Source organism: Sus scrofa, chromosome 12 (assembly GCF_000003025.6).
Source record: "Sus scrofa isolate TJ Tabasco breed Duroc chromosome 12, Sscrofa11.1, whole genome shotgun sequence".
Classification (NCBI taxonomy): domain Eukaryota; kingdom Metazoa; phylum Chordata; class Mammalia; order Artiodactyla; family Suidae; genus Sus; species Sus scrofa.
Genome location: NC_010454.4, coordinates 5,846,500 through 5,871,478, shown reverse-complemented (window position 1 = coordinate 5,871,478; position 24,979 = coordinate 5,846,500). Strand labels below are relative to the sequence as shown.

The 24,979-nt window shown below is 61.8% G+C and overlaps 3 protein-coding genes across 21 annotated transcripts in view; 2 read left to right on the top strand and 1 right to left on the bottom strand.

The window, feature by feature from the left end:
- The window catches only part of TMEM94 (transmembrane protein 94), a 35,698-nt gene extending 34,311 nt beyond the window's left edge, over positions 1–1,387 (top strand). For 7 of the 15 annotated variants that reach the window (XM_021066631.1, XM_021066630.1, XM_021066639.1 and 4 more), the window contains one exon: positions 144–958. In XM_021066631.1, coding sequence (XP_020922290.1) covers positions 144–216 — 73 coding nt within the window. In that variant the 3' untranslated portion in view covers positions 217–958. Of the gene's footprint in view, positions 1–143 lie in introns of all 15 variants that reach the window. The other 8 variants (XM_021066636.1, XM_021066643.1, XM_021066642.1 and 5 more) reach the window with 2 other exon arrangements.
- Positions 1,152–15,605, bottom strand: CASKIN2 (CASK interacting protein 2). 2 transcript variants are annotated; one of them, XM_021066645.1, is made up of 20 exons: positions 15,379–15,605; positions 13,690–14,235; positions 9,107–9,158; positions 8,475–8,572; positions 7,999–8,144; positions 7,801–7,896; positions 7,584–7,714; positions 7,301–7,409; positions 6,559–6,667; positions 6,336–6,430; positions 5,634–5,895; positions 5,393–5,514; positions 5,235–5,295; positions 5,049–5,140; positions 4,798–4,908; positions 4,618–4,719; positions 4,390–4,528; positions 2,789–4,249; positions 2,478–2,700; positions 1,152–2,050 (listed from the first exon to the last, which is right to left on the bottom strand). In XM_021066645.1, the coding sequence occupies exons 2-20, from the start codon at positions 13,781–13,783 to the stop codon at positions 1,960–1,962; spliced, it is 3,594 nt and encodes a 1,197-aa protein (XP_020922304.1). In that variant the 5' UTR covers positions 13,784–14,235; positions 15,379–15,605; the 3' UTR covers positions 1,152–1,959. The 2 variants fall into 2 exon arrangements, with proteins under 2 accessions (XP_020922304.1, XP_020922305.1); XM_021066646.1 differs by having other exon boundaries at positions 13,690–14,197; positions 15,379–15,547.
- Positions 15,688–24,309, top strand: TSEN54 (tRNA splicing endonuclease subunit 54). 4 transcript variants are annotated; one of them, XM_021066651.1, is made up of 12 exons: positions 15,688–15,776; positions 15,896–16,518; positions 16,855–17,019; positions 17,117–17,180; positions 17,265–17,348; positions 17,674–17,772; positions 18,852–18,904; positions 20,712–20,807; positions 21,009–21,652; positions 22,590–22,650; positions 22,979–23,095; positions 23,801–24,309. In XM_021066651.1, the coding sequence occupies exons 5-12, from the start codon at positions 17,283–17,285 to the stop codon at positions 23,949–23,951; spliced, it is 1,287 nt and encodes a 428-aa protein (XP_020922310.1). In that variant the 5' UTR covers positions 15,688–15,776; positions 15,896–16,518; positions 16,855–17,019; positions 17,117–17,180; positions 17,265–17,282; the 3' UTR covers positions 23,952–24,309. The 4 variants fall into 4 exon arrangements, with proteins under 4 accessions (XP_020922310.1, XP_020922306.1, XP_020922308.1 ...); XM_021066647.1 differs by lacking the exons at positions 15,688–15,776; positions 15,896–16,518 and adding an exon at positions 16,594–16,702; XM_021066649.1 differs by lacking the exons at positions 15,688–15,776; positions 15,896–16,518 and adding an exon at positions 16,594–16,702 and having other exon boundaries at positions 22,979–23,152; positions 23,801–23,932.

Sequence of the window (24,979 nt, the reverse complement as noted above, 5' to 3'; positions counted from 1 at the left end):
GCCGGCCTGGCGCCCCGTCTGGCGCAGGCGTGGTCGCCCAGCTGTCACCTCCTGGGCCCCATCCCTCCCTCCACCTCGCTGTCCTGCCCGTGCCCGGGACTGGAGGCCTGGGCTAACCTGGACTTCCATCTCCCGCCCACCAGGGTCCGGGTCCGCTACCAGAAGCGACAGAAGCTGCAGTTTGAAACGAAGCTGGGCATGAACTCCCCCTTCTGAGCCACTGGCCGTGGCGGCCACAGTTGCCCTGGTCCCTGGAGCTCAAGCCAGGCCCGTTTCTGAGTCTGGGGAATTGATATCATGAATGTTTCAGGGTTTGCTCTCGCACCCCACGCCATCGGAGGCCTGGCTCCCGTCCTGTCCCCAGGGGCTTACAGAGAAGCTGAGCTGTGGCCCCGGTGTCAGGACAGTCTGGCCCTTCCCTGGGCCTCGCCAGGGGGAGACCCCTGGGCTCTTGAATGTATGACCTCATGTGCTTAATAGAGGGGCCGCCCCCTTTAGGGCCCCCTAACCCAGCGCCCTGGGCCCGGCCCGGACCGAGCGCTGCGGGGCCTGAGCTTTAGCCATTTGCGGGAGAGCAGTGGCAGCAGCCGTGGGAGGTCTGAGTGACTGTTCAGGTCCCTGTAAAGGCGGGGGCGGGGGGGCTGCGTATCCCCCCCCCCAGGTCCCCTCTCCCTGTCTTCCTGGGGCAGGGCCGGGCCTCGCCCTGAGTACTTTTGTCCCTTGCTCTGCGGGGGAGGCTCACGCTGGGACCCGAAGGTGGAGCAGGGTCCCCCCTGCCTCCCCGGGAACCTCCTCCTGTGCCTGCCCTCAGGCCTGGGGATACGGCCCAGGGCTCCTTTTAGCCCCCTGCCCCAGTTATCCTGTGAGAATGTTTTTACTGGTGTATATTTTTTACTGGAAATGAGCCTTTTAGGAATGAATGTGGACTGGTTTATATTAAAACTTCTAAACCGCTTAAGAAAAAAACCTGGGGCTGGTCCATGAGGCAGCCCCTGCGGGGCCCACCCAAGGCTTCGGCCGGTGGGCGAGGGAGTCCCGACGGCGGGGACCCGGGCCTTCCTCCTCGCACGTCGGTGGGAGCGCTCAGGTCCGGCTCAGGCTTGACCCCTGGGCTCAGAGGTCCGTGGCACAGATCCAAACACACAGCCCGATCACGTGGAATGACACTTTTCATTGGTGTTAGTTGGGGGAAGAGGTTAATGGTTACAGAGCTGGGGCTTGGGCCCACCAGGTCAGGCTCCCAGCCCTGAGGTGGCCAGTGGGTGCTCTTGCTGTGGTCCCAAGCCCCTCCCCCACTGCGTCCTCTCAGGCGGTTATAGATAGAATAAATTCCTTTTAAAATATATGCATTTCTCTCTGCTTAAAAAATAACATTTACAGTTGAAAAGATTTGGACTTTGCGGATCTGTTTAAGGGATCTGTTAATCCAGTGCCCCCACCCCTGCCAGCTTTGCCTGCCTCACTGAGGGCAGGCAGGGGCGGGAGCAGAGGCCGGCCTGGGCGCTGCCACGGCCACCGCTGGGAGCAGGTCCCTGGCTGCTTATTTACACGTCCCATGTACACGTGCAGGGAACCAGGCTAGACACACCGCCTCCTCAGGGAGCCGGGACAGCACAGCGGGTGGCCAGAGGGCCTTGATGCAGGGACAGAGAAAACACCCCAGGAGCCCTGCCACCACTGCTTTCTTCCTGGGGAGGAAGCTCTTACCAGGGTCCCTGTCCAAGGGGCAGGGCCGTCCCGTCGGATTACACTCTGGGGGGGGCTTTGCTGAGAGGTCAGGTTCTGACAAGTCCCTTCGGCTCGTGGGGCTGCCTCCTGGAGCTGCAGTGCTGACAGCTGCTGGCTCGGAGCAGCAGGAGGGACCCTGCTAGGGCGGCAGGAGCTGCTTCTGTGCCGGGGGACAGGCAGGGGCCGCTGCAGGGCACGGAGGGCACTGTCGAAGGCTCCTGGCAGGTCCACTCAGTCCAGCATGGCATCCAGCTGGTTAGCCAGGGCATCGAACATGGTGCTGATGTCATCCAGAATGTGCTTGGTGGAGGTGCCAGGGGGCCTGCAGGAGAAGGACTGGATCAGATCAGCCAGCGGTCCGCATTCTGCCGGCCCTGGGCAAGGGGGCTGCTCCTGGGAGCCTGGTTGGTGCAAGCAGACTGTGTGCCTCTTCTAATTCTCACAGCTTCCCGAGGCAGTCACGTCACTGTCCCCTTCCTTGCACAGAGGTGCTGGGGCTCACAGGGAGGCGTGACTTGCCCAAGCTCACATGCCTCTAAGTGGCAGCCACCAGGATTCCCTGCAGGTCAGAGCTGGGTGACTTCAGAACCCAGGCTTCCCATCCCAACAGGAGCCTCCCCAGTCTGGGGATGCGCCTGCGACACGATGGCGAAGCCCCCCTCCCAACGTTGCCGGAACCTTGGGAAAAGGAGTTGGGAGGGGCTGCTCTTATGCCGCCTCCCCCACCCTCAGCCCCCCGTCCCCCTCACCCCTCTCGCTCCTCAGCACCAATGCTTTTCTCCGCCGCCCGCAGTGCCGCTGCCAAGGATGAGCTGGTCTGTTCCAGTCTCTGCTGGGCCTGGCCTGGGCCCGAGGCCCCAGTGCTCTCTGGCCTTGGAGGGGGCACCGGGCGGGGGCCAAGCCGGGGAGCCAGCTTAGGGCCAGAAAATGCCAGCTGGGTGCAGGCCACAGACACAGGCTTGGGGGCTGTTCCTGCAGAGACAAAAAGGTTGGCTTGTGACTCAGCTGGGCTGGACACAATCCCTGTAAACAGCCTCTCCCCACAGGCCCTGCCTCATACCTGCTCCGGGCACCTTGATGAGGGCGGCAGGGGCAGCCGGGGGCTCCATCTCCCCGGGCCGCTGACTGTTCTCCAGAGCTGGCCCCGGGCAGGGGGGCTGGGTCGGGGGGCTGGGACAGAGAGGGGCTGGAGCTCCTGGGGCTGGCAGGCTGCTGGGGTCAGGCCGGGAAGGGCTGGGTGATGCCGAGGGGGGTTCGCTGGGGGGCTGGGAGGGCAGGGGGGTGGCGGTGGCGGGGCTGGGCGTGGCACTGGCCACCCCGAAGGCCAGGAGCGCCGTCTGCAGCGGCTCCCTCTCCCGGCACTTGGGCCTCCGCTTAACAGTGTCTGACTCTGTGAGGTTGAAATCCAGGCCCGCGGGCACGGGGGTCTCCCGGGGTGGGGGGCCGGCTGGCTTGGGCCGCTGTTTGATCGTCAGGTTCCCCTCCTCCGCAAAGGGGAGCCCTTCTCCCGAGCTGCCCCGAGATGGGGGTGTCCCCTCGGGCCCCGGCTCCTCCTCCTCGGTGTCCGATGCGGGACCAGCCGGGGCGGGCGGGCCAGGGGGCTCCGAGGGGCCAGCGGGCTCGCTCAGGGTTCGCCTCCGGGGCCCCGGGGCCCCCTCCTTGGGCCCCGGGCTGCCATCCAGCAGAGGCGGCTCCGAGGTGGGGCCAGAGACAGAGCTGAGGCGCTTGGGGGGCGGTGGCGGGGGGCCCTTGCGGCGGGCCCGGAGGGCAAAGGACTGGCTGCGGGGCGCCCCTCGGGTCGGGGTTGGGCTGGGGCTGGTCCGGACCAGGGCGCTGCGTCCCGGCCGCCGGGTCAGGGTGGCGTAACTGCCCAGGGCACTATCCACGGGCCCTTCAGCCTCGCCCTCGGCTTCCCCCTCGGCTGGGCCGGGCCGGCTCAGGCTGTGGGAGCGGCGCTTGGGCCGGGGCGGGTCCGGCGGAGTGGCGGGGGGGCCAGCCAGGTAGGAGAAGGCCCGGGGTGCGCCAGGAGGTGGCCCTGGGGCTGGGCTGGAGGGTGAGCCCTGGGGGTACATGAAGACATAAGGGGGGGCCCCTTGGCCAGGAAGTGGGGAACAGAGCTTAGGGGGCCGCTCTGTGCCCTCAGGAAGATTCCTCTCCTGTGGGGCGTTGGGGTCTGCGCCACCGGGCTGGGGGGCAGGCTGCTCCTGCGAGTGACCGGACCCTCGTGAACGCGCCCCAATGCTCTCCTGGCTGGGGGAGCGGGCAGGGGGCAGAGGGAGGGGCTCGGGGCCGCCCCCTGCCATGGCTGCCTGGAGCTCCGGGCTCAGCTCACTGCCCTGAAAGGTGAGGAGGCGTGGGCCAGCCGCAGCCGGACCTTCCCCATTCTCCAGCCCCTCGATGGCCATCAGCTCCGGGCCCCTGGCCAGCTGGCGGCCGCCTTCCCCCGGGGCCTCCCCCTGCAGCAGACCCCGCCGAAGCTCAGCCAGCCGCTTCACCCCCAGCATAAGCTTCTTCTGATGACCTGCGCAGGGTGGAGAGAGGTGGCGGGGTTAGCTGGGCCTGGAAGGGACCCCCCCTCCAGTTCCTCCTGGACCCTGCAAACCCTTTGGACACCGTGGGCAGCGCGTGGGGGCCCAGCCAGCAGGCCCAGGCTGTCCTCACCGAGCTTGTTGACACCAATCTCCTGCAGCTCCTCCCAAGTGAGCTCAGCCACCAGCCCCATGGAGTCGTAGCCGCTGCTCACTAGCTGCTTGTGGTACTGCGGCAGCCCCAGCGCGCACAGCCACTCCAGCAGGTCCGCCTGCAAGAGCAGCCATGTCGGCCCCCAGGCCAGGAAGGCACCACAAAGCCACAGCTGAGGGTGGGAGCCCGCGCCCGCCACCCACTGACCGGGATGTAGTTGGGCAGCCACTCGGCGATGCTGAGCTGGGCGATCTCGGAGGCGATCTTCTTCCTGTGCCCGGGCTTGGTCACCCCGATGGCCGTCAGGTCCTGCCACCCAGAGTGGTGCCATGAGGCCCCGTCCTCAGGCCGCTGGTTCCTGCCCCGCCCTCCCACGGCGGCACCTACCTCGGGGGTCATGCGACTGATGGTGGGCACGTCGTAGCCAGCCTGCAGAAAGTGGGCAGTGTAGCCCTCCAGCTGGAACTCACTCAGCCAGTTATGAATGGCCTGAGCATCCTGTGGGGTGAAGTTCATGGAGCCAGGTCTGCTGGGGCTGGGGAGCCAAGGCCACATGCCTGCCCTCAACCCCAGCCTCCCCGGGGGCTGGTCTGAGCAGGGGCTTAGGCCCACCCCCCACTCCCCAGTGGGGGTCACACCTTCCCCTCCAGCAGCTGCTCTGGCCTCACATCCTGTGTGAAGAGCTGCTCCCCGGAGCGGAAGTTGGCCGGAGGGCGGTGGTTCAGGTTGTCTTCAAGGAGAGAGAGAGGAATGGAATCAGGGTGGCAGGAGGAAGGGGTGCCAGGCCCTCGGCCTCCCGATCCAGGTTCCAGTCACCTTCCTACCTGCCAGGGGCGGGGGCTGCAGTCCTGGCAGCACCTGGTCCTCTCCGGCCAAGGGCAGCGGCTGGAGACCGGGAAGGGGCTAACTCAGCATTTGGGGCGCTAGCAGCAGGGGTTGGGGGGAGTGCCCAGCCCTGGTCCCCGTGCCCCCTCCCTCCTACCTGGGCATTCTCAATAAGGAGGCCGGGGCCGTGGCCATTGGTACCCTCAGAACTCTGCCCGCTGCCGGCGCTGCGGATGCTGCCCACGCTGCCCTCGCTGCCCACACTGTTCCTGTCACCTGCTGCAGGGGGCAGAAGCCAAGGGGTTAGAGCCCCAGTTGGCCCTGCCAACAGCTGACTGGCAGCCTGCCCAAGCCAGACGCCCGCCCCGGAGCCCAGCACTGCCCCTGGGAGGACATACCTGGGCTGTCTGGGCTGAGGCCCACCCGAGGCAGCTGGCCATACGTAAGGGGGTGCAGGGGGTCATGAGCAGGGGGCTGAGCCATCCTGGGGACGCCTGGGCGCAGGGGGGTGGGCGCGGAGGGAAGGCGGGGTGCAAGCACGCCCACCCGTTTGCTGACCACCTCGACGATGCCCGGAGGGAAGTAGCCCACCCGGTCTGTGCCCCTCTGGCTCTCATGGATGTGGCCCTTCCAGCGGCCATCGGGATGCTGCTCAAGCACCTGGGGCAGATGGGCAGGGGGACAGACCATGACAGTGGTCGCCTCCCGCCCTCAGCAGTCGGCCCTGCAGTGGTGGTCCCACTCCTCCCTCCCACCAAGGCGCTGGCCTCTGAGGCCCGAGCCCGGCCCACGGTTCCGCCCCTGCCGCCAGTTTGCAGCCCAATCCCCTGTGTGCCTCTAGGACATAGAACCCAGAGTCCCGGCATCAGCGTGGGTTCAAATCCCAGCGCCACTGCTTGCTGGCTGGGTGCCTTTGGGCCAATCACTTAACGTCTCTAAGCCTCAGTTTAGTCGGCTGGAAGATGGAAGCCCTTACTTGGATTCGAGAGAATAATGAGACAGCGCATAGAAAGACCTCAGCACAGAGGCAGGTCCACAGTAGGCGCCCAAGCAAAGGCCAGCGAACCATCTGGGTTGGCAAAGGGGCACCGCGGCCTCACCGTGATGACGTCCCCTGCCCGGACATTGAGGGCGGTGGGATCGTGGAGATTCCAGAAATCCTTGAGCGCTCGGACCTTCAGGATCCCGGACGCCTCTAAGAGAAGGGGGAGGACAGGCCTCGGCTGAGGGTCTTCCCTCCTCTCCAGTCCCGCCTGCCCAGCCTCAGGCCCGGAAGTGTCACATCCGCCCCTGCTCCACTTGCTGGGTGTCCCCCACACTCACCCCGCAGTAGCTGCTTGATTTCCCGGCTGGCCTGGGAGGTGGTGAACTGATTGACGATGTCCAGCGCCGTCTGGTTGTACGTGTTCCGGATGTTCACGTCCACCCCGCCCTGCGGGCACGGCGCAGGGGGCGTACGGGCTGAGCCCCTGATGTGCTGCTTCTCCCGAACCTCACGACTACCCCGGAGGTAGCTACTACTTTCAGATCGGTTTTTTTTTTTTAAGGGCCACACCCATGGCCTATGGACATTCCCAGGCTAGGGGTTGAATTGGAGCGGCAGCTGCGGGCCTACCCCACAGCCACAGCAATGCGGGATCTGAGCCACATTTGTGACTTAGGCCGCCACCTGAGGCAACGTGGGTTCCTTCACCCACTGAGCAGGGCCAGGGATCGAACCCGCATCCTTGGGGATACTCGTCAGGTTCTTAACCCACTGAGCCACAGTGGAAGCTCCACCCGATTGGTGGTAGGGAGGAGTGGGACCACCGCTGGATGAGGAAATGGAAGCTCAGAGATGGGATCAAGGACAAATACAAGGTCACTCAGCGACTAAGAGGCAGAACGTGGGCTCAGCCACAGTCATCTGCTCTCCAGATGCAGCGACTTGGACCCCCGCACCCCACCATGCAAAACACCTTGTTGATGGTGGAGACCCCTTCCCCTGCCTCCCCAGCTGGTCTCCGACCTGGTACCTGGTGGGGCTCCGTGTGCCCCAGCTGGGGGACCAGGAGCCCACACTCACCTCCAGGAGCAGCCGCACCACCTCGGTCTTGCCGTAGAGCGCGGCCTCGTGGAGCGCCGTGCCCGTTTTTGTCTGGCGGTTGATCTCAATCCCAGCTCTCAGGAGCTGCCTGGGGTGGGTGGGGACAGCACGAGTTGCAGGGCAGGCGGGAGAGGAAGCCAGTTGCTGGGGGCAGGGAGAGCGATCCAGAGCAAGGGCGAAGAGGGCAGCAGGGAGGGCCCTGAGGGGACATCGCCGGTCCCACAGGAAGAGGATGAGGAAGTGGGGGGGCCCCGGAGGGTACCTGATGACCTCTCTGTGGCCATTCTTGGCAGCCAAGTGCAGGGGTGTGGTGTAGTTGGGGTCACACGGGTCCTTGGCCTCACCCTCCAGCAGTGCCACACATAAGTGGCTGTTCAGTAACAGCTGGGCCACCTGCAGCAACCAGCACGCCGGTAGGGCCTCCTCCTGAGGCCCCACGGACGCCCAGAATCCAGGACCCCAAGGGCAGCAGGCCTCACCTTGAGCCGGCCAAATTCGCAGGCCAGGTCCAAGGGCGTCTTCTTGGCCTTGTTGACCAGGCATGGGTTGGACTGATGCTGGAGGAGCATTTCTGACTGGGGTGGGGGGAGGCGGGCGAGTGAGGGGTCTGGCCTGGCTGGCCCCCTGGGCCAGCCCCCACCTCCCACAGCAGTGCCCCAGCAGGCAGGTTCACCTACCACCTCGTAGTGTCCGTACTGGGCAGCCAGGTGCAGCGGGATCTGCCCATCCAGCGAGGCGGCATTGACGGCTGCGGAGGCCCGCAGCAGCAGCCTCACGGGCTCCAGCCGGCCCTGCCAGGCCGCGTAGTGCAGCGGGCGCATGCCTGCCGGAGGGAAGGGGGTTTCTGAGGGAGTGCCTGGGATGGCAAGGGGTCCAGGGACCTGAGCAGAGTCTGGAGCCCCTGTTCCCCACAGCTAGAGGGGCGCCAGACCCAGGGGAAGGGATGCGGGCCTGACCTGGGTTAGGTCAGGGAAAGGCCTGGCTGTACAGGCCTGAAGCCAGAATCCCACCTTGCCCACTAGGGAGGATCTGGTGACCTCGGGACAGCGATGTTGCCTCAACCTCCTCATCTGGGTGATAGATGTCCACCTGCTATCCCAAAATTCTGACCACAGGGTCAGAGGGCAGCGGGGAGGTTCCACTGGGGTCTCACCATTACTGTCCTTGATGTCCACGGTGGCCTGAGCCTCCAGCAGCAGGGCGATGAGCTCCAGGCTGCCCCCCAAGGCAGCGTGGTGGAGAGCAGAGAATCTGGAGGGGTAGGACAGAAGGCAGGGGTGTCGGTGAGCAGTCCCCCACCCCCCCAAATCCTGGTCCTCCCCAGCAGACCCACCCACCCTGGGGGCTGGCAAGGGTGAGTAACTTGCCCCCCGCCGCCCGCCCCCCCACCCTGCCAGCCCTGCCGTGGGAGCGCAGAGCAGCCGGGCTGTAGCATGAAAGGGCTCAGTGTCTGGGCTGAGAGGCCTGTTTGTCTGGCCTCCCCCAGCCGGCCCAGGGGAGGGGGCCGTGGGAGCAGGAGCCCGAGGGCTCGTACCCTCCGGGGAGAAAAGGGGGCCCTGCTGGAATCTGACCCAAGAAGGCCACTCAGGGAGGCACCGGGGCCCCCTCCCCTTGCTCATGGAAAGCTCCACAGGCAGGGGCAGGCGGATGGGCAGAGCCCGGAGCTCTCCGCAAACATGCTTCCAGGGCCAAGTCTGAGAGGGGAAGGGACTCTAGGCCCCGGGTCTTTCCCCCTGCCCCGCCCCCACCCCCCAGCGCTCCAGAGGGCCGAGCGCGCCTGCTTACCCGTCCGCATCCTGGTAGTTGACGTTGAGCCTCTTTGTGGAGCCGAGGAGCTCTGGGGGGTCAGAGTGGGAGGCATGAGGCCACCTCCAAAAGATCTGGCCTCACCCACACCGAACCCTCCCTGCCCGCCCACCTCCCAACTCCAGCTGACCTCTTGGAGAGCAGGAGAGCACCTGCCCCATGGCCCGTTAGCAGTCCCAAACCCTGTGGCTCCCCACCCTGGCCCATCAGCTCCAGGGCACTCAGTGCGGGGAGCCGCTGCAGCAGTGGCCTGGCTTCCCCGGGTCCCCAGCCCCGCTTGTTTATAGACTCCAAGGGGGTGGAGATGAGGGGGACTGGCATGCTAGGCCCTCAGTGGACAGGCCCACGGGCGCGTGGTTAGCATTCCTGCCCGAATGGGCCAGGGAGTCAGTTTCATTGTCCCACTGGGCCAAGGGGTTGGGAGAGAAAGGGGAGGGTACCCACAGCTCAAGAGCAGAGGGTGGATGCCAGGGCTGGACTCAGGGGCCACGGTGCCCAGCCCTGGGGCATCCTTGAGTGGAGCAGGGTGGGGACAGGGGTGTCGCCTAGACCTCCAGTGTGCCCGGGCTCTGCCATGTACTAGCTGTGTGATCTTGGGTCAGTCACTTAACCTCTCTGGTTCAGCGTCCTCATCTGTAAAGAGGGCTGAACACAGAAGCTGCTCATAAGGCTGTGAAATCAACGCCCTTGTAAAGATGGGCGCTCTCACCCTTCGGCACTCCTTACGCGTTAGCCATTACCAGCCAAGGCCGGTACAGCGCCCCCACCGGCTCCCATCAGGGGAGTAACTGCAGACTTGGCACCCACAGGCTCCTAGCCCAGAGGTCCCCAGCCCCAGGGCAGGGGGCTCGCTGCTGCGTGGTGACGAGAGGAGCACGGGGCACAGGTAGGATGCTGGTTCATCCTCCTCCTGGGGACAGGGCCAGGGTTCCTGCAGGTGCGGCTCCAAGCACGAGGCAGGGCAGGGAAGGGGTGGTCCTTGGAGAGGACTGGGGAGGGAGGAGGATGCACACACAGGCAGCCCCCGCCTCCTGCTGGAACCCACCCCTGCCCGGAAGGAGGAGGCCTGGCTCAACCCTGCCGGGCAGAGTGCCAGGCATGCTGGTCCAGGCCTGCCCCCCAGGCCCTGGTGGGCCCCTGACTACCCCAGCAAGACAGGGCCTCATTCCAAAAGGGAGGGACCAACCCTGCAGTGGGGGGCACAGGACGGGGCGAAGGGGACAGCTCCACTACGGCTGATCTGAAGAGGGGAGCATGGAGCAGAGCAGGACAGAAGAGGTGAGGGGGCGGGACCGCTGGAAAGAAACTCAGGCTTCCCAGCCTTCCTGTAGCCCCCTTGGAAAGTCCTGTCACACAGAACCATTCTGGGCAGTGGCAAGACCAGGGGCCCTAGAAGCCGGAAGTGCATGGTGCACGTTCTTCTCCCTCCTATGTGCTGTGTGACCTTGGCCAGTCATGGTACCTCTCTGAGCCTCAGGGATAACCACGAGTGGAGAACAGACACAGAATGTCCCTCCACCTGCTGCCAGCCTGGACAGCCTGGGATGGGGGTGGTGCGGCGGGGAGACACAGCCCCTCCAGGGAGTGCCAGGACAGCATGACAGGAGGGACAGGAACAGGGGCAGGGCCTGGCTGGGTGGCTCTGTTCTTTCCAGAACAATGGCCGGAAAGGCGGTGGGGGAGAGGCTCAGAGTGACTGGGCTGGGGACCTCCGCGGGTGGGTGGAGGGTCCCGGTTCCTGGCAGTGGCTCCAGGCGCTTCCCCTGCGACACAAGCTTCTTCCCAGGCCTGGCCCTGGGGGTGGAGAAGGGTCACTCCTGATTTAGGCTCCGGCAGAGGATGTGAGCTCAACGGGCCACCCCAGCCCACTCCATTTCCTCTGGCCAAAGAAGGAGGGAGGGAAGGGGGGGCAGAAGGCAAGGCCAGCAACAGCACCCTGCTCCTCCCAGCCACCTGCTGCCTGAAGAGGACCTGGGGAGGCCACGAAAGCTGGCGCCAAGTGACCGGGTGGCAAGTGGAGGAGGCCGAGGAAGCACTTTTCTTTGGACAGCCAGAAAGCTTCCAGCCACCTCCTGGAGGGGAAAGGGGGGTCCCTGACACCTCCCTTCGGCAGTTTTCTTTGCCTCTCTGGGTATGGAGCAGGACTTTGCCTTCCGAGATGGGCTTTAGAATCACCTGAAGAGCTTTTTTTCCCTTATGCATTTTAGGGCCACAGGTGCAGCTTATGGAAGTTCCCAGGCTAGAGGTCAAATTGGAGCTACAGCTGCCAGTCTACCCCACAGCCACAGCCACGCCAGATCCGAGCCATGTCTGCGACCTACACCACAGCTCACGGCAACACCAGATCCTGAACCCAGTGGGCGAGGCCAGGGATCAAACCCACATCTTCATGGATACGAGTCGGGTTCTTAAACCGCTGAGCTACAACAGGAACTCCCTAAAGAGCCTTCTCCCAGGCTCTCTGTGATGATCTGTAATTCTGGGGGAGTCTAGGGAGCCTGCACGTTCAGGAAAATCCCGACGTAATTCTGAAGGGCTGTCAAGTGTGGAAGGACAGGGGAGAAGGCCGGGCTTGTCTTTGATCGGCCCGCCAGTGGCCGTGGGACCTTGCGCAAATCGCTAACCCTCTCTGGGTGTCAGTTGCCTTATGTGTCAAGTGGATGAACCCACACCTGTCTCAAGGGAACTGAGGGCTTTACAATATTTCAGTAACTGTAGGCTTTGCCAGTGTCACCTTGTGATCTCCTGTCACCCAGCTTTCCCAGCTTCTCAGAGGACTGGGAGGGGAGATGGCGCCAGGACCTCACAGGCAGTCCCAGGACCCTATCACTCTGTGCACGTCCCCTGGAGGCTGGGACATCGTCCCCCACAGACATGTCCCCCTGGGCACAGGGTGCCTCCCCTGGAGCCTAGGAGCCCTGCCGCCAGGTTCCCGCCACCGGCCTCCAGACCCCAAACACTTGCCCTCCTGAGGGCCTCGCTTCCCCAGGGCTGTGAGGCCAGCAGCGGCTCAACCAAGGCCCCGCTGGGCAGCTTGCCAAAGACAACACAGAGGTGAGGGGAGGAGCAGGAGAGGCTCCCACTCTTGGGCCTCGGGGCCCCCGGCCCGGCCCTCCTTGGCACTGTCCCCCCATCGGGCTCACCCTGTGTCCACCTCCCCTGCAGTCCCATCTCCCTACACGTCAGGTGTGCACCCTGGCGTGCAAGTGGGGGCCCTCACACGTGCGCACAACTCCTGGGCCCTCAGAATCCTTCCTTGCGGCACCCCATGTGCCCAGGAGTGGGGGGACATCACTAGGGGACTCCTGCCTGTGCACAGGGCCACTGTGTATCTTGGGGCTGGAGCCCTAGCCCTCAAGGAGGACTCTGCCTCCCCCGGCCCCAGGCTGGTGGCAGGAGCCACCTCCTGTGCCTGTTGGTCTAAGAACTCAAGGGGACAAGTCCAGTGTCCTCTTGGGACAGTCCAGAGAGCTCTCCCTGAACCTCAGAGCTCAGTTCCCCTCGGGCAGTGGGGGGGTGTCTCACTGCAGAGGTACTCAGGAGACAGAAGTCAGGTGTGGCCACCTGAGCATGGAACCCCACCTCCCTGTCAAGACTAGAGACCCCAGGCTGCAGAGAAACCTCCAGAAAATTAACTTGGGCCACACACCCCTCCCAGGGGACAGAGAAATCAGAGAGAAGGGGACCTTAGCAGGCACTTGATGTTGAACTTTGTTTTAAGAAGAGTTCTCTTTTAAAAAGCTATCATACGGGAGTTCCCAACGTGGCACAATGGTTAACGAATCCGACTAGGAACCATGACGTTGTGGGTTCGATCCCTGACCTTGCTCAGTGGGTTAAGGATCCGGCGTTGCCGTGAGCTGTGGTGTGGGTCGCAGACGCGGCTCAGGTCCCACGTTGCTGTGGCTGTGGCATAGGCCAGTGGCTACAGCTCTGATTTGACCCCTAGCCTGGGAATCTCCATGTGCCGAGAGAGCAGCTCTAGAAAAGGCAAAAAAGACAAAAAAAAAAAAAAAAAAAAAAAAAAGAACAAAAGAAAGAAAAGAAAAGAAAAAAGCTATCATACTGATATCTCCATTAAGCTGACAAAGATGCAGAGATGCTCTGGGTGAACTGGGGGTGGGGGCGGAGCTCTCTGCAGTCAGTCCTTCCTAACCCACTGCCAGAAACCCCACAGCTCCAAAGAACATGCTGGACAAACCACCTGCTAAAGGCACCTCTACGAGGGTAGGAGTTTAGGTTTGTTTCATTCACCGCTGTGGCTCATGTGGCTCGTGCTCAGAGCCTGGTACACAATAGATACTCAAAAAAATGAGAATGAACATACTTCAATCCTCCTACTTCACCGACAAGGCACTTGAGGCCCAGAGAGGTTAAATGATTTGCCTAAGGACACACAGCAAGGGGACCCAACTTCCTCTCTGGCTCTCCCACACAGAGGCGCTCCTTGTATGGAAAAAGGCAGTCCTCCCCCGCCAAGCCCCCAGGTCAGGGTGAGGCCTCCCTATGGCCTGGCACTCAGGGGAGGGTCTCCCTGGGCAGTTACCCCACCAGGTACTCACTCGTCTTTGCAGCCTTGACCTTAGCCACCAGTTTCTGCACACCAGTCACATCTCCATTCTTGACAGCGAGGATTAGGTCCTGTTCACGACCCATCCTGGTCCCTGGGCTGGGATCAGGGTTCCAGGGCAGAAGCAGGAAGCTGATCTAAGTCGAGGCGTCAGGGTGCCATCCCTGGGCCCTTGGGAGGACCAGGTGTCCGGGGGGGAGGGTGTCTGGTGTCCCAGGCTGGGGGCTTCTTGTCAGGCGCTGACAGCTACTCCCTCAAGGTGCTTCGTGAGCTGCCACCACAGGCCGGAAAGCTGATCTCTGAGGGGGTGGAGGCTGTGTGGAAATCTGGACGGATATCAGCTTGCAGCTTCCGACAGCCCAGGGATGGGCCAGGACTGGGAACGCCAATCTTCCCAAAGTGGCTCAGGAGCACCAGTGCCCACCCAGAGGGCAGCCTGCATTCCCTCGGGCCTTGGGCAGCGGCGGCAGCAGCGGCGGCGGTGGACAGGTGTCAGGGGTCTGGAAAAGGTGTGGTCCGCTGAAGGCTGGGCCAGAGCCTGAAAGGGTCCCAGAAGCAGGGCTCAGAGAAAGAACCGGACAGGGCCTCCAGGGACCCCCCAAATCATCCTGGCTGCCCTTGTGAGTCAAGGGAGGGGCTGAGCCACTCAAAGAGGGGAGGGAGCCACCACGCCTGAGAGCAGCACTTGGTGGGGGGAAGGGGTCCTGGGAGGGGGAGGTTGAGTCACTGAGGCCCCAGGGCACCTGGCAGCACCTCAACCTGGGGCAGGAGGGGCCCTGGCAGCACGACACATTGGGGTAGGCGGGGCCAGCAGCCTGTTCTCCACAGCCCCGGGCACTGACACCCACAGACAACTGGTGGGCCAGAAGGTGGGGCCTGGCAGAAGGTCAGGCGCAGGCAGCCCGGCCCGTGGTCACTCCCTGTGGAAGGCGCCTGCCCCCAGACCCCTCCCTCTCTAAGCTTTGCTGTAATAGCTGGATGCCCTTGCCCCAGGGCTCTTCATGAATCTAGAGGGTGGAGTGGGAGCTACGGCTCTCCATCTCTGGCCGAGGGTCTGCCTGCAGGACAGGGAGGCTTTCCGGCACCTGTTGCTGACCCTTGCGCGGGATGGGGAAGCAGCTGGGCAGAGAACAGAGATAAGAGCTGGGGCACCGCTGGTAAATGAGGCTGCCTGGCCCCCCCCAAGCCTGAATCTGTGGCCCAGAGCCCCGACTTCACTTTAGAAAAGCTTACGTCAGTTCCTCAGTGGCCATGAATTTGCTGCCCAAGTCCTGTGGCATGAGCCCCGTGCAGGCCTGGGGCCCTAGCTGGGGTCGCCCTTCCTCCCAAAATGTCCCAAGCCCAACCCAGAGGGCACTCCAGCTCAAGGCCCGAGGCCGACATTGGGGGAGGGCGCCCCTGGCAGTGCCTGGGGTCGGGCTGGCTCCCCCGCCCCCCGGAATGCCAGTCCAGCGCCGCGCAACCCCCCCAACCCAGCCCAGCTCCAGCCGACCGGGGAACAAAGCGGCGGGAGGGACCGGGAGGGCCAAGTGCCGGAGGGATTGATGCGGGAGGACGGGATAGGGGCGCGAAAAGGACAGAAGGAGCCGACAGATGTAGGCGCCCGCCGATCCCGCAGGAAAAGTTAGTTTGTACCCGCCCTCAAGGGTGCTGACCCCCAGCTCAGACCCCGCCGTCTCACCTCTCCAGCCGCCCCGCTGGGGGTCCGGCTGGTCCCGCTCGGTCCCTGGCACTCCGGACGGCGGCTCCCACTGCCCCCCTTACCCCTTTTCTCCTTCTTCTCCTCCTTTTCCAAGGCCGGCTCGGCGCCTCCCGCAGGAAATCCCGCCCCTCCCCCTTCCCTCCCGCCGGATCGGGAGCGGAGGGATCGTCCCGGCCGCGCAGTCGGGCTGTCAGTCAGTGCCTGGGGCCCCGCCCCGAGCCGCCCAGGCCCCGCCCCCATCACTCGGGTCCGGACCTTGGACACTGCCTCGCTCAGCGCATGCGCCCAGGTGAAGCGGCGGGGGTGGGGACGAGAGTACGCTGCGTCCCGGCTGTTGGAGCAGGGGCGATCTGGGGCTCTAGGGTTCAGACTGAAGGGTGAGGTGCCCTGTTTGTGACGGGCGGGAGGGAAGACATGATGCGAAGGGGTCTGGGAACCGAGACCCAGGAATCTCACTTGGGAAATCCCCCTTCCCTTTTGCCCCTCGCCCCTCCAGGGACCGCCGCGGCGACCTCTGCCCGCGAGGCCAGAATAGCAGACCAACAACCGCTGGTTGGAGCAATGGTGCCACCTAGCGGCCCGTGTCGGAGCGGCCCGTGGTGGCGGCGGCGGGGACCCCAGCTTCGAGGAGGTGCCTATGACCATCTATGGTGGCGCTTCAGCACCATCGTGGGTCGGACAGCGGCCTCCCGCCCCCGGCCCTGAAAACATAGTTTCCGAGCCCTTAGGAAGAGACCCAACGGAAGACCCTGAAGGAACACCGAACCTCCCTAGATCGCATCTGACAGCCCTCGGCGGCCTCCAGTTTGTGAAGCTGGAATTCGGGAACCTAGCACTCGCCCATCTCTACACCCCTCTTCTTCCCTCCCTGTCCCAATGGGTGATGGGGACTAAGCAGCTCAGGGCTGCGGAGGGGAAGATCATGAATTTGACTCTTCATAGCACACTTTCAAACGTCAGGCTCCGCAAGTTTTACTAGAGAGGAGCCCAGAGGAGGGCTGGGGATCGGAGAGATGGTCCTAACAAATCCAGAAACCTGCAAGCTCTCCGCCTCCGGAATCGAGCCCCATGTCTGTTGGCAGGCGCTAGGACCCAGGACACCAGGAAGGTGGAAAGCAGGTGGGTTGATCTGGAGCGCGGAGGAGCAGAGGTCGGATTGGCGGGCGCTAGGGCCGCGCGGAGTTCCGGCGGTGGGCGGGGCATGGGCGGCGCGCGCGCGCGCGCGCGCAGCTGCAGACGGCGGCCCGATGGAGCCCGAACCTGGGTCCGCCGAGGTGGAGGTTCCTCCCGGGCGCGTGCTCAGGTGCGGCGCGGCGCGGCCCGGCCCGGGGGAGGCGCCGGGACCGCAGGGTGGGCGCAGGGAAGGAGATGGGCACCCAGGACGGGGATCCCGGCCAGGGCCGAGCGGTCCCGACTGCGTGGCGCTAACCCCGCGTCCCTTCTTGCTTTCCCCAGTGTGCCGGAGCTCTTCGCCGCCCGCTCGCGGCCCCAGAAGCTGCCCCAGCGCTCGCATGGCCCCAAGGACTTCCTTCCCGACGGCTCGGCGGCCCAGGCTGAGCGGCTGCGCTTGTGCCGCGAGGAGCTCTGGCAGCTGCTGGCGGAGGAGCGCGTGGAGCGCCTGTGAGGGGGGCGGGCCGGGCCGGGGGCGGAGCCGGGCGGACGGACCGGGTCGACTAAGCCCGCAGATTGAGACGGCCCCCTCCCCACTCCTTGCCAGGGGCAGTTTGGTGGCCGCCGAGTGGAGACCGGAAGAAGGCTTCGTGGAGCTGAAGTCTCCTGCGGTGAGCCGTGGGCCTTTGAGACAGGGAGCCCGCCCTCCCTGCCCTCCCGGCTCCTTTGTGACATTTGCTCTGGGTCCCACGCAGGGTAAATTCTGGCAGACTATGGGCTTCTCAGAGCAGGGACGGCAGCGGCTTCACCCAGAAGAGGCCTTGTATCTGCTGGAGTGTGTGAGTGGGGCCCTGGGAGCGCGGCAAAGGGCTCGGGACCAAGGAACGGGAAGGCCATGTTTTTATTGGAAGAAAAGTATATCATCTGAGCATTCTGGGAGCTTGTAACCTGATTTCCAGAGCAGGAGACAAGAGTACCACGCGGGGAGCAGGGATTCCAGCCTAATTCTGAGTGCTGCCTCCCTCCCCGACCCCCTGTCTTCCTGGTTGGCCATATTCTCGCTGCGATGGGGGGTGGGGGGGGTATAGCAAGCCAGGAAGTCGCCCCATTGGCTGTGCCACTGCAGGGAGGATTCACAAGCCGGGCTGTTGGCCCCACTTCCAGGGTTCCATCCAGCTCTTCCACGAAGACCTGCCACTGTCTATCCAGGAGGCCTACCAGCTGCTGCTGACTGAGGACACTGTGACTTTCCTGCAGTACCAGGTATCTGTCATTCTCTCCCCGGAGAGGAGCCACCCACCTACTCAGCTAACAAGTGCTTATGAGTACTGACAAGGGGCTAGGCACAGGGCCATGTACTGAGGCTACCAGGCAGTCAAGAGCTCGGTGGCTAAAGTGCTTACATTCTCGCGGTGGCATTTGGGTCATAGATAAGCAAGCAAGCAAGTGGATGATTGACTTCACAGGTGAGAGCCAGGAAAAAGGGGAGGAGGGGGAGCCCAAGGCTAGAGACAGATATGTGGGCATCATAACCGCACAGATGGTATTGCCAACCTCACTGGGCTGTGTGGAGGTGTGGCCCGGGACCCGGACACTCCAGCATGAGGTCAGGGGAAGATGGGGGACCCAAGGAGAAAAAGCAGGTGAGGGAGCATCACAGAAGCCAAGAGAAGGTCTTCCAAGGAGGAAGTGGTAGGCCATGTGGAGGTTACTGAGAGATCAAGCAAGATGGGGACATTCCTGCCTGCACCTCCCTGACAGGGACACAGGGACACATCCAGAGGCCAGTCCCCCGCCCTCCCCCTGTCTGTGGGGTGGGAGGCAGATGTCCTCCACCTTCTGCTGTCTTCCTACCTGCGCGATAGGTAGGAGCTCACTCACCACAGCTTTGGTATCAAAATATTCTGGGCTGTATTTTTTTTCCTGGTAGCTATCAGCTATCAGCTTTTGGGGATTTAAGTCAAGAAACTCTGAAAGTGGAGTTCCCTTGTGGCTCCGTGGGTTAAGAATCCAGCATTGTCACTGCTGTGGCTTGGGTCACTGCCATGGCATGGGTTCATTCCCTGACCTGGGAACTTCTGCATGCTGTGGATGTGGCCAAAAGGGGGGGGGGGGGATAAAAACCACTAAATGTCATTTATGCCCAGAGTAAGGTAAGTGAGTGATAGGAATTCAGAGACTGAGACCTTGTTTTGGCGGCAGGGGGAGTGTGTGTGTGTATTTATAATGAAGTATGGTCCAGCTCGTCCCAGGGTTTGGAATCTGGGGGTGCAAGGAAAGTTTCTGTCTGGAGAAAGTGTTTTCAGAAGTGGACCTCTGACCTCTCCTTTTTTCCTTTTGAGGTCTTCAGCCACCTGAAGAGACTGGGCTATGTGGTTCGACGATTCCAACCCAGGTAAATCCCTGTCGCATTTCCCTCGAGTTTGTCCTGGTCCTAGGACCTGGCTGACTAGCTCCAAAGTGGAAAGCGGTCTCTCTACCTGGAATCCTTAGCGGGAACTGCAACTCCCTGAACGCGGGCTGGGGGCTTCTGCTGGACGTGTTCTCCCAAGGGCCATGTTGGGACAAATCTTGGTCATTTGAGCGTATCGTGAGCTATCAGATTGGGCCCCTTCTTCAGCCCGTCCACTCCACAGATAGCATTTGAGCACCTCCGGCTCACTGTGCATGCCAGAGCAATGCCTGGCACTTAGTAGGTGTGCAGGTGCACTTAACGAGTGGAACTATGAACGAAGGACCAAGTGAGGAATTAACAGTCGAGGAGGACTTCACATTCTGTTGGCTGGGTTGGGTGTTCTTTCCTTCTGGGGCCTCTGCCGATTGTCACCTTAGTCACCCGGCGTAGCTGAGAGCCACAGAGACTTTCGGACTCGGAGGGGAAACTGGTACAGCCGTTGCAGCTTCACAGGGCGTCACAGACCCTCTAGAACAGGCATCTCCTTTAATTCCTGGAAGTGGAACTTGTCTAAGGAAACAGTCATGGATAGATGTGTGGAAGTTCACCTGTGAGAATATTCGTCTATTCGGTCCTTCACGCAACAATGTTTATTGACTCTTTACTGGGGGCCAGGCCCTGTGCTCATGGTCGAGGAATAGCTGAGAGCAAAGTCAGTGACCCCACCGAACTTGGGTTTAACGGGGAGCTTACACAAAATCGCATCGCTTTGCAAAATCAGTGATCTTGGAAACATCCTATAAATCCAACGCGGAACGCGTGGTCACACGGGTTAGAGTTTATCCCATGGAGCAGCTCTATGTCGTGGACCTTTCTGTAGGGATAAAAATGTTCTGTGTGAATGTTGTCTCATTCATGTGGCTTCTGTAGCCAGGAGACTGAGTTTTAAAATTTTTTTTCTTGTCTTTTTAGGGCCATACCTGTGGCAGGTGGAGGTTCCCAGGCTAGGGGTCAAAACGGAGCTGTAGCTGCCGGCCTACACCACAGCCACACCAATGCAGGATCCGAGCTGCATCTGTGATCCTACACCATAGCTCACGGCAACGCCGGATCGTTAACCCAGTGAGCGAGGCCAGGAATTAAACCCACGGCCTCATGGATACCAGTCGGGTTTGTTCACTACTGAGCCACAAGGGGAACTCCTAGTTTTGTTTAACTTGAATGGATTTATATTTAAGTCGCCCTTTGTGTCTAGGGGGTACCATATCGGACAGTGCAGCCTTACAGCCATAAGAAAAGAATCACTGCAGGGAAGAATGGTTTAATGATAAAGGGCTATGTCCCTAATATGCTATCGAGTGTAAGAAAAAGGCCACACAGCAGTATGTTAGTGCAGGATCATCTTTGACAGAAAAAAATCTACGGAGAAGACAGTGTGTGTGTGTGTGTGTGTGTGTAAGAAACAAAATACTACAGTAGTACCCGTGGGTTTTATTTTCATTTCTCTATGTTTTCTAAGTTTTCTAGTCCTCTTAGCAGTGATGCTTCTTACCAGTGATTAGTCCTTTATTGCTGGCTCTGCAGGAGCCCTGGTTCCAGGGAACCTCTGGTCAGAGGTGCCGTTGGTGAGACGCAGAGGCCCTGGTGGCTGCCCCCGTGTTCCCCGTGCGCAGGTCTGCCCAGGGCCTTAGCCCTTGGGTGTGGCTCTGACCCTGACCCACTTTCTCTGGGCCAGTCCCTCACGCTTTGCGCTGGGAGCCCCAGGCTGAGCAGTGGGTCTGTGGCCCACCCCATTCTCACCCCACAGCTCCGTCCTGTCCCCTTACGAGAGGCAGCTGAACTTGGACGGCCAGCACTTGGAGGATCGGCACGGCAAGAGGAAGAGGAGGAGCGCCAGCTCTCGGTAATGCTCCCCATGTGGCCACCGCCCAGGGCGAGCCGGTGGCGGAGTGCTGGTGTTGGGGACCTTGGAGAATGCCTGGGCTTAAGAGTGGGGCTCGGGCGGCTCCGGCCCAGGCTCAGGGAGGCAGCAGGGCACGTGTGGGTCACGTGCACCTCAGCCATCAGGAGCAGATGTGCTGCATTTCCTCCCCACGTCCCTCAGGTCCATTAATAAGAAGCCCAAGGCCCTGGAGAACCCCCTGCAGGGGGTGGATGGGACACCCGAGAGCCTGGCAACCTCCAGCCCACCTCCCCGAAACCAGAACAGCCGATGCCCAGAGGAGAAACCCCAGGAGTCAAGCCCTGTAAAGGGCCCAGAGGGCCCCTCCCAGCTTCTGGGGTCCCTGGAGCCCTGCCCTGGTCTGCCCAGGGAGGGGGTGCGGTGCAGCCAGGAGAGTGGCAAAGTAGAGAATGGGGTCCAGGGGCCGTGTAAGCCACGCTGGAACTTTGAGCAAATCTCCTTCCCCAACATGGCTTCAGACGGCCGCCATACCCTCCTGCTTGCCCCCGCGCCAGAGCTGCTCCCGGCCAATGTCGCCGGGCGGGAGACGGACGCCGAGCCCTGGTGCCAGAAGCTCAACCAGCGGAAGGAGAAGCTCTCCAGGCGGGAACGGGAGCAGCAGGCAGAGGCCCAGCACTTCCGGGAGGACGTGAACTCAGATCCCGAGGTGCAGCGCTGCTCCAGCTGGCAGGAGTACAAGCAGCTGCTGCAGAGGCGGCACCTGCAGAAGACCCAGAGCCGCCCCCCACACCTCTGGGACCAGGCTGTCACCCCCTTGCTGAGTCCTGGTCAAGCAGACTCCCCAGGTACCCCCTTGCCCTGCCGTAGGCCGCTGGCCACTGAGGAATCGCGAGCCCTTGAGAGGGGCTCGGATTGACCTCGGCGGATGGGGGAGGAGAGAGCTGTTGGGGGAGTGGAACCCACAGGATGGTCCGTCCTGGGGAGCAGCAAAGAGCCCCAGGCGGGAGGGTTTAGAAAGGGTAAATCAGTGGCCAGGGAGAGGTGAGGAGAAACGAAAACTGCAACCTCGTCCTTAAGATCATATAAACAAGATGCATGTGGACAGCCCTGCCACCAGCCGGCTGCGGCCCCTGTTCTCCCTCCTCCGTTAGAAGGGAACAGGGAGCTGATAACGTTGGCCAAATAAAAGGAAGCTTTCCTGTACGCCCTGCACTTAAGAGTAGAGAACTAGTAAGGCAGGAATGGTATTATCAGATTCAAAACTACTTTTAATCCTTGGGGGAACATGGTGAGTTGTAAGTAACTAGAGTAGGGTTGCCAGGGCAGTTACATTTGAATTTCAGATAACTATTTTTTAGTATAAATATGTTCCAAATGTTGGATGGGACATACTTAATACTAAAACAGCAACTACTAAAAAAAAAACCCTGCAGAATTCCATGGTGGCTTAGCAGATTAAGGATCCAGCATTGAGTTCCCATCATGGCTCAGTGGCAACAAACCCGACTAGGATCCATGAGGAGGCGGGTTTGATCCCTGGCCTCACTCAGTGGGTTAAGGATCCAGCATTGCCTTGAGCTGTGGCGTAGGATCCAGCATTATCACTGCTGTGGCACAGGGTTCGATACCTGGCGGGGAACTTCCACGTGCTGCGGGCATGGCCATAAATAAATAATCTGCTAAATCTGGCCACCCTAAACTAGATGGCAGGTTCAGAAATGTCAGGGAAGTCTGGGTGGATGACTCCCCTCACCCACGCCTTAACTTTCACCATCTTTGTAGCCACAGCCCTTCAGCTTATCTCTGTGCTGCAGACAACACACCTTGCCGATGGAGGTGCCCGGTGAGTTTCCAGGTAGTGCCTGACTCCACAGTACTTTGGCTGCCAAGAGTCGGCAGCTGGGATGGGACTCCTGAAGTTGGGCAGGAGCTGGGGGAGCATTCCAGGGACCCTCTACTCTGGCTAACGTTCACGTGTGTCCAGGGGAGAGGGAGGAGTGACAGACAGTCATCCCCAGGGTTCCAAGATAAGGTAGCTGAGGCTCCTCGGTGCCCCTGGGTGGGATGGGTTGGGGGGGCTGTTCCCTGGACCTGAGGGAAGGAAAGGGTGGTGTGGAAAGAAAAAGTGGGGGAGAGAGCCCCTGTTTCCTAAGGTTTCTCACGGTCCTCAGGCTGCTCGAGAAGTCTGGAGGCTTGGAGATCAGCTTTGATGTCTACCAGGCTGACGCTGTGGCCACGTTCCGAAAGAATAACCCCGGCAAGCCCTACGTTCGGATGTGCATTAGTGGGTACGAGAGACCAGTGAGCACTGCTCCCAGGCTGCCGCCAGTTCTCTTGTAAACCAGGTGGACCTCCTCTCGGTGCTCCTGGCTAGTTGTTAGTCCCCGAGAAGAACCAGGGGTCCGGAGCGAGGCCTCAGAGCCGATGAGCGCTATGGGCACCCAAGCTTGCCAGTCCTCAGCTCTCATTCCTGGCATTTTTGAGTCGTCTCTCCTGTGCCACTTTAGTCCCAGGCTCAACTCAGCAGAAGGGATGTGAATCAGAGGGATTTTCAGGCTAAGAGTCCCCTTACCCAACCAGGGCTCTGAATCTTAGCAGAGTCATGCAGTCTGCGGACAGGAGAGCCCAGGGGCCAGACCTCTTGCACCCCGACTGCTGTGTGAGAGCTTCCCTTCCCTGGGAGCTTCAGAGGGCTGGGTTCTTTTTTTTTTTTTTTTTGGGGGGGTCTTTTTGCCTTTTCTAGGGCCGCACCCACGGCATATGGAGGTTCCCAGGCTAGGGGTCTAATCGGAGCTGTAGCTGCCAGCCTACACCAGAGCCACAGCAACGCCGGATCCTTAACCCACTGAGCAAAGCCAGGGATCGAACCGCAACCTCATGATTCCTAGTCAGATTCATTAACCACTGCGCCACGATGGGAACTCTGAGGGCTGGATTCTCAAATCTTATGGGCAGCCCCTGTTCAGGTCTCAGTCTCACCTTGATTCTTGCAGATTTGATGAGCCAGTCCCAGACCTCTGCACCCTCAAGCGGTTGTCCTACCAGAGCGGGGATGTTCCTCTGATCTTTGCCCTGGTGGATCACGGAGACATCTCCTTCTACAGCGTCAGGGACTTCACGCTGCCCAAGGATGTGGAACACTGACCACGCAGCTCTGGCAGGGCCTGGGGTCTGCTCTGGGGGACCTGGACTGTCTACTCTCAGGGACCATCTCAGTTGCCTCCTACACCCAGACTCTGATCTGTAGCTTCAGGGGCTAGTCTGGGCCTTGGCCCCGGGTGTCTGGCGCTTGCAGGAGAGCAAAGCCTTGCCCCCTGCCTGGCTGCTGCAGCGCTTCCAAGCCCCACGTCTGAGAGTGCTGCTTTGCAGTGATCCCCTGCAAACTCAGGACTAGATTTCAGAGACCCAGCCAGGTGGGGCAGAAGAGAGGACTCTGTGCCTTTAATTGAGAGGGTGCCTGCTTCAAGCGATACAGCCAAAGCCATTAAAAAAAAAAAAAAAATCCCCTTTTCTGCTGTGACTGAGTATACTGGATGAGGCCTCCCTATCCCCACCATCCCACTGTCCGAGGATGGGGCCCCCAGGCCCTCACCCCTGCTTTGCCCACCCACAGAGAGCGCTGCTTTCTCGCGGGCAAGAGCTAAGAGGGCAGGAATGCGACCCCTCGCCTATCTGAGGGAAGTCCCAGACCTGTAGTTAGCTTGGCTTTCAGAAGGGTAGCCCAAGGAGGGAAGCTGGCACCCATTGGTCCTCCCCTAAACGCAGCGGAGGTCCGGGTGGAGGAATGGCCCGAACCCTAGTCGTTGGGAGCTGTGTGGTGCAGCGCGCCATGCACGCCCAGACCTCTGCTCCCGGCCTTCGTCATGCTAAAAACTCCGGTCACAGTTGCTGGCCCTCGGGGCCTCTGGTGACAACGACTTGTAGGAGGGTACAGGCTTGGGGCCCACCCAGAGAGGAGGCGCCTCTTGGCGACGCCTCTCTCCCCAAGCCACCTGGCTCTTGGGTCCCGAAACTTGGCCCTGTGTCAGACGTCACCCTCTGATTGGGCTGGGCGCTTTCAGGAAGAGCCAGCCAGGCTATGCCCCTCCCTCGGGGCCGCTCCGGACCGGGTTGTGGGAGGGACCTCCCCCTTTATGGAGTTGGGCCTGGAAGGTGGCCCGGAGCCACTTCGC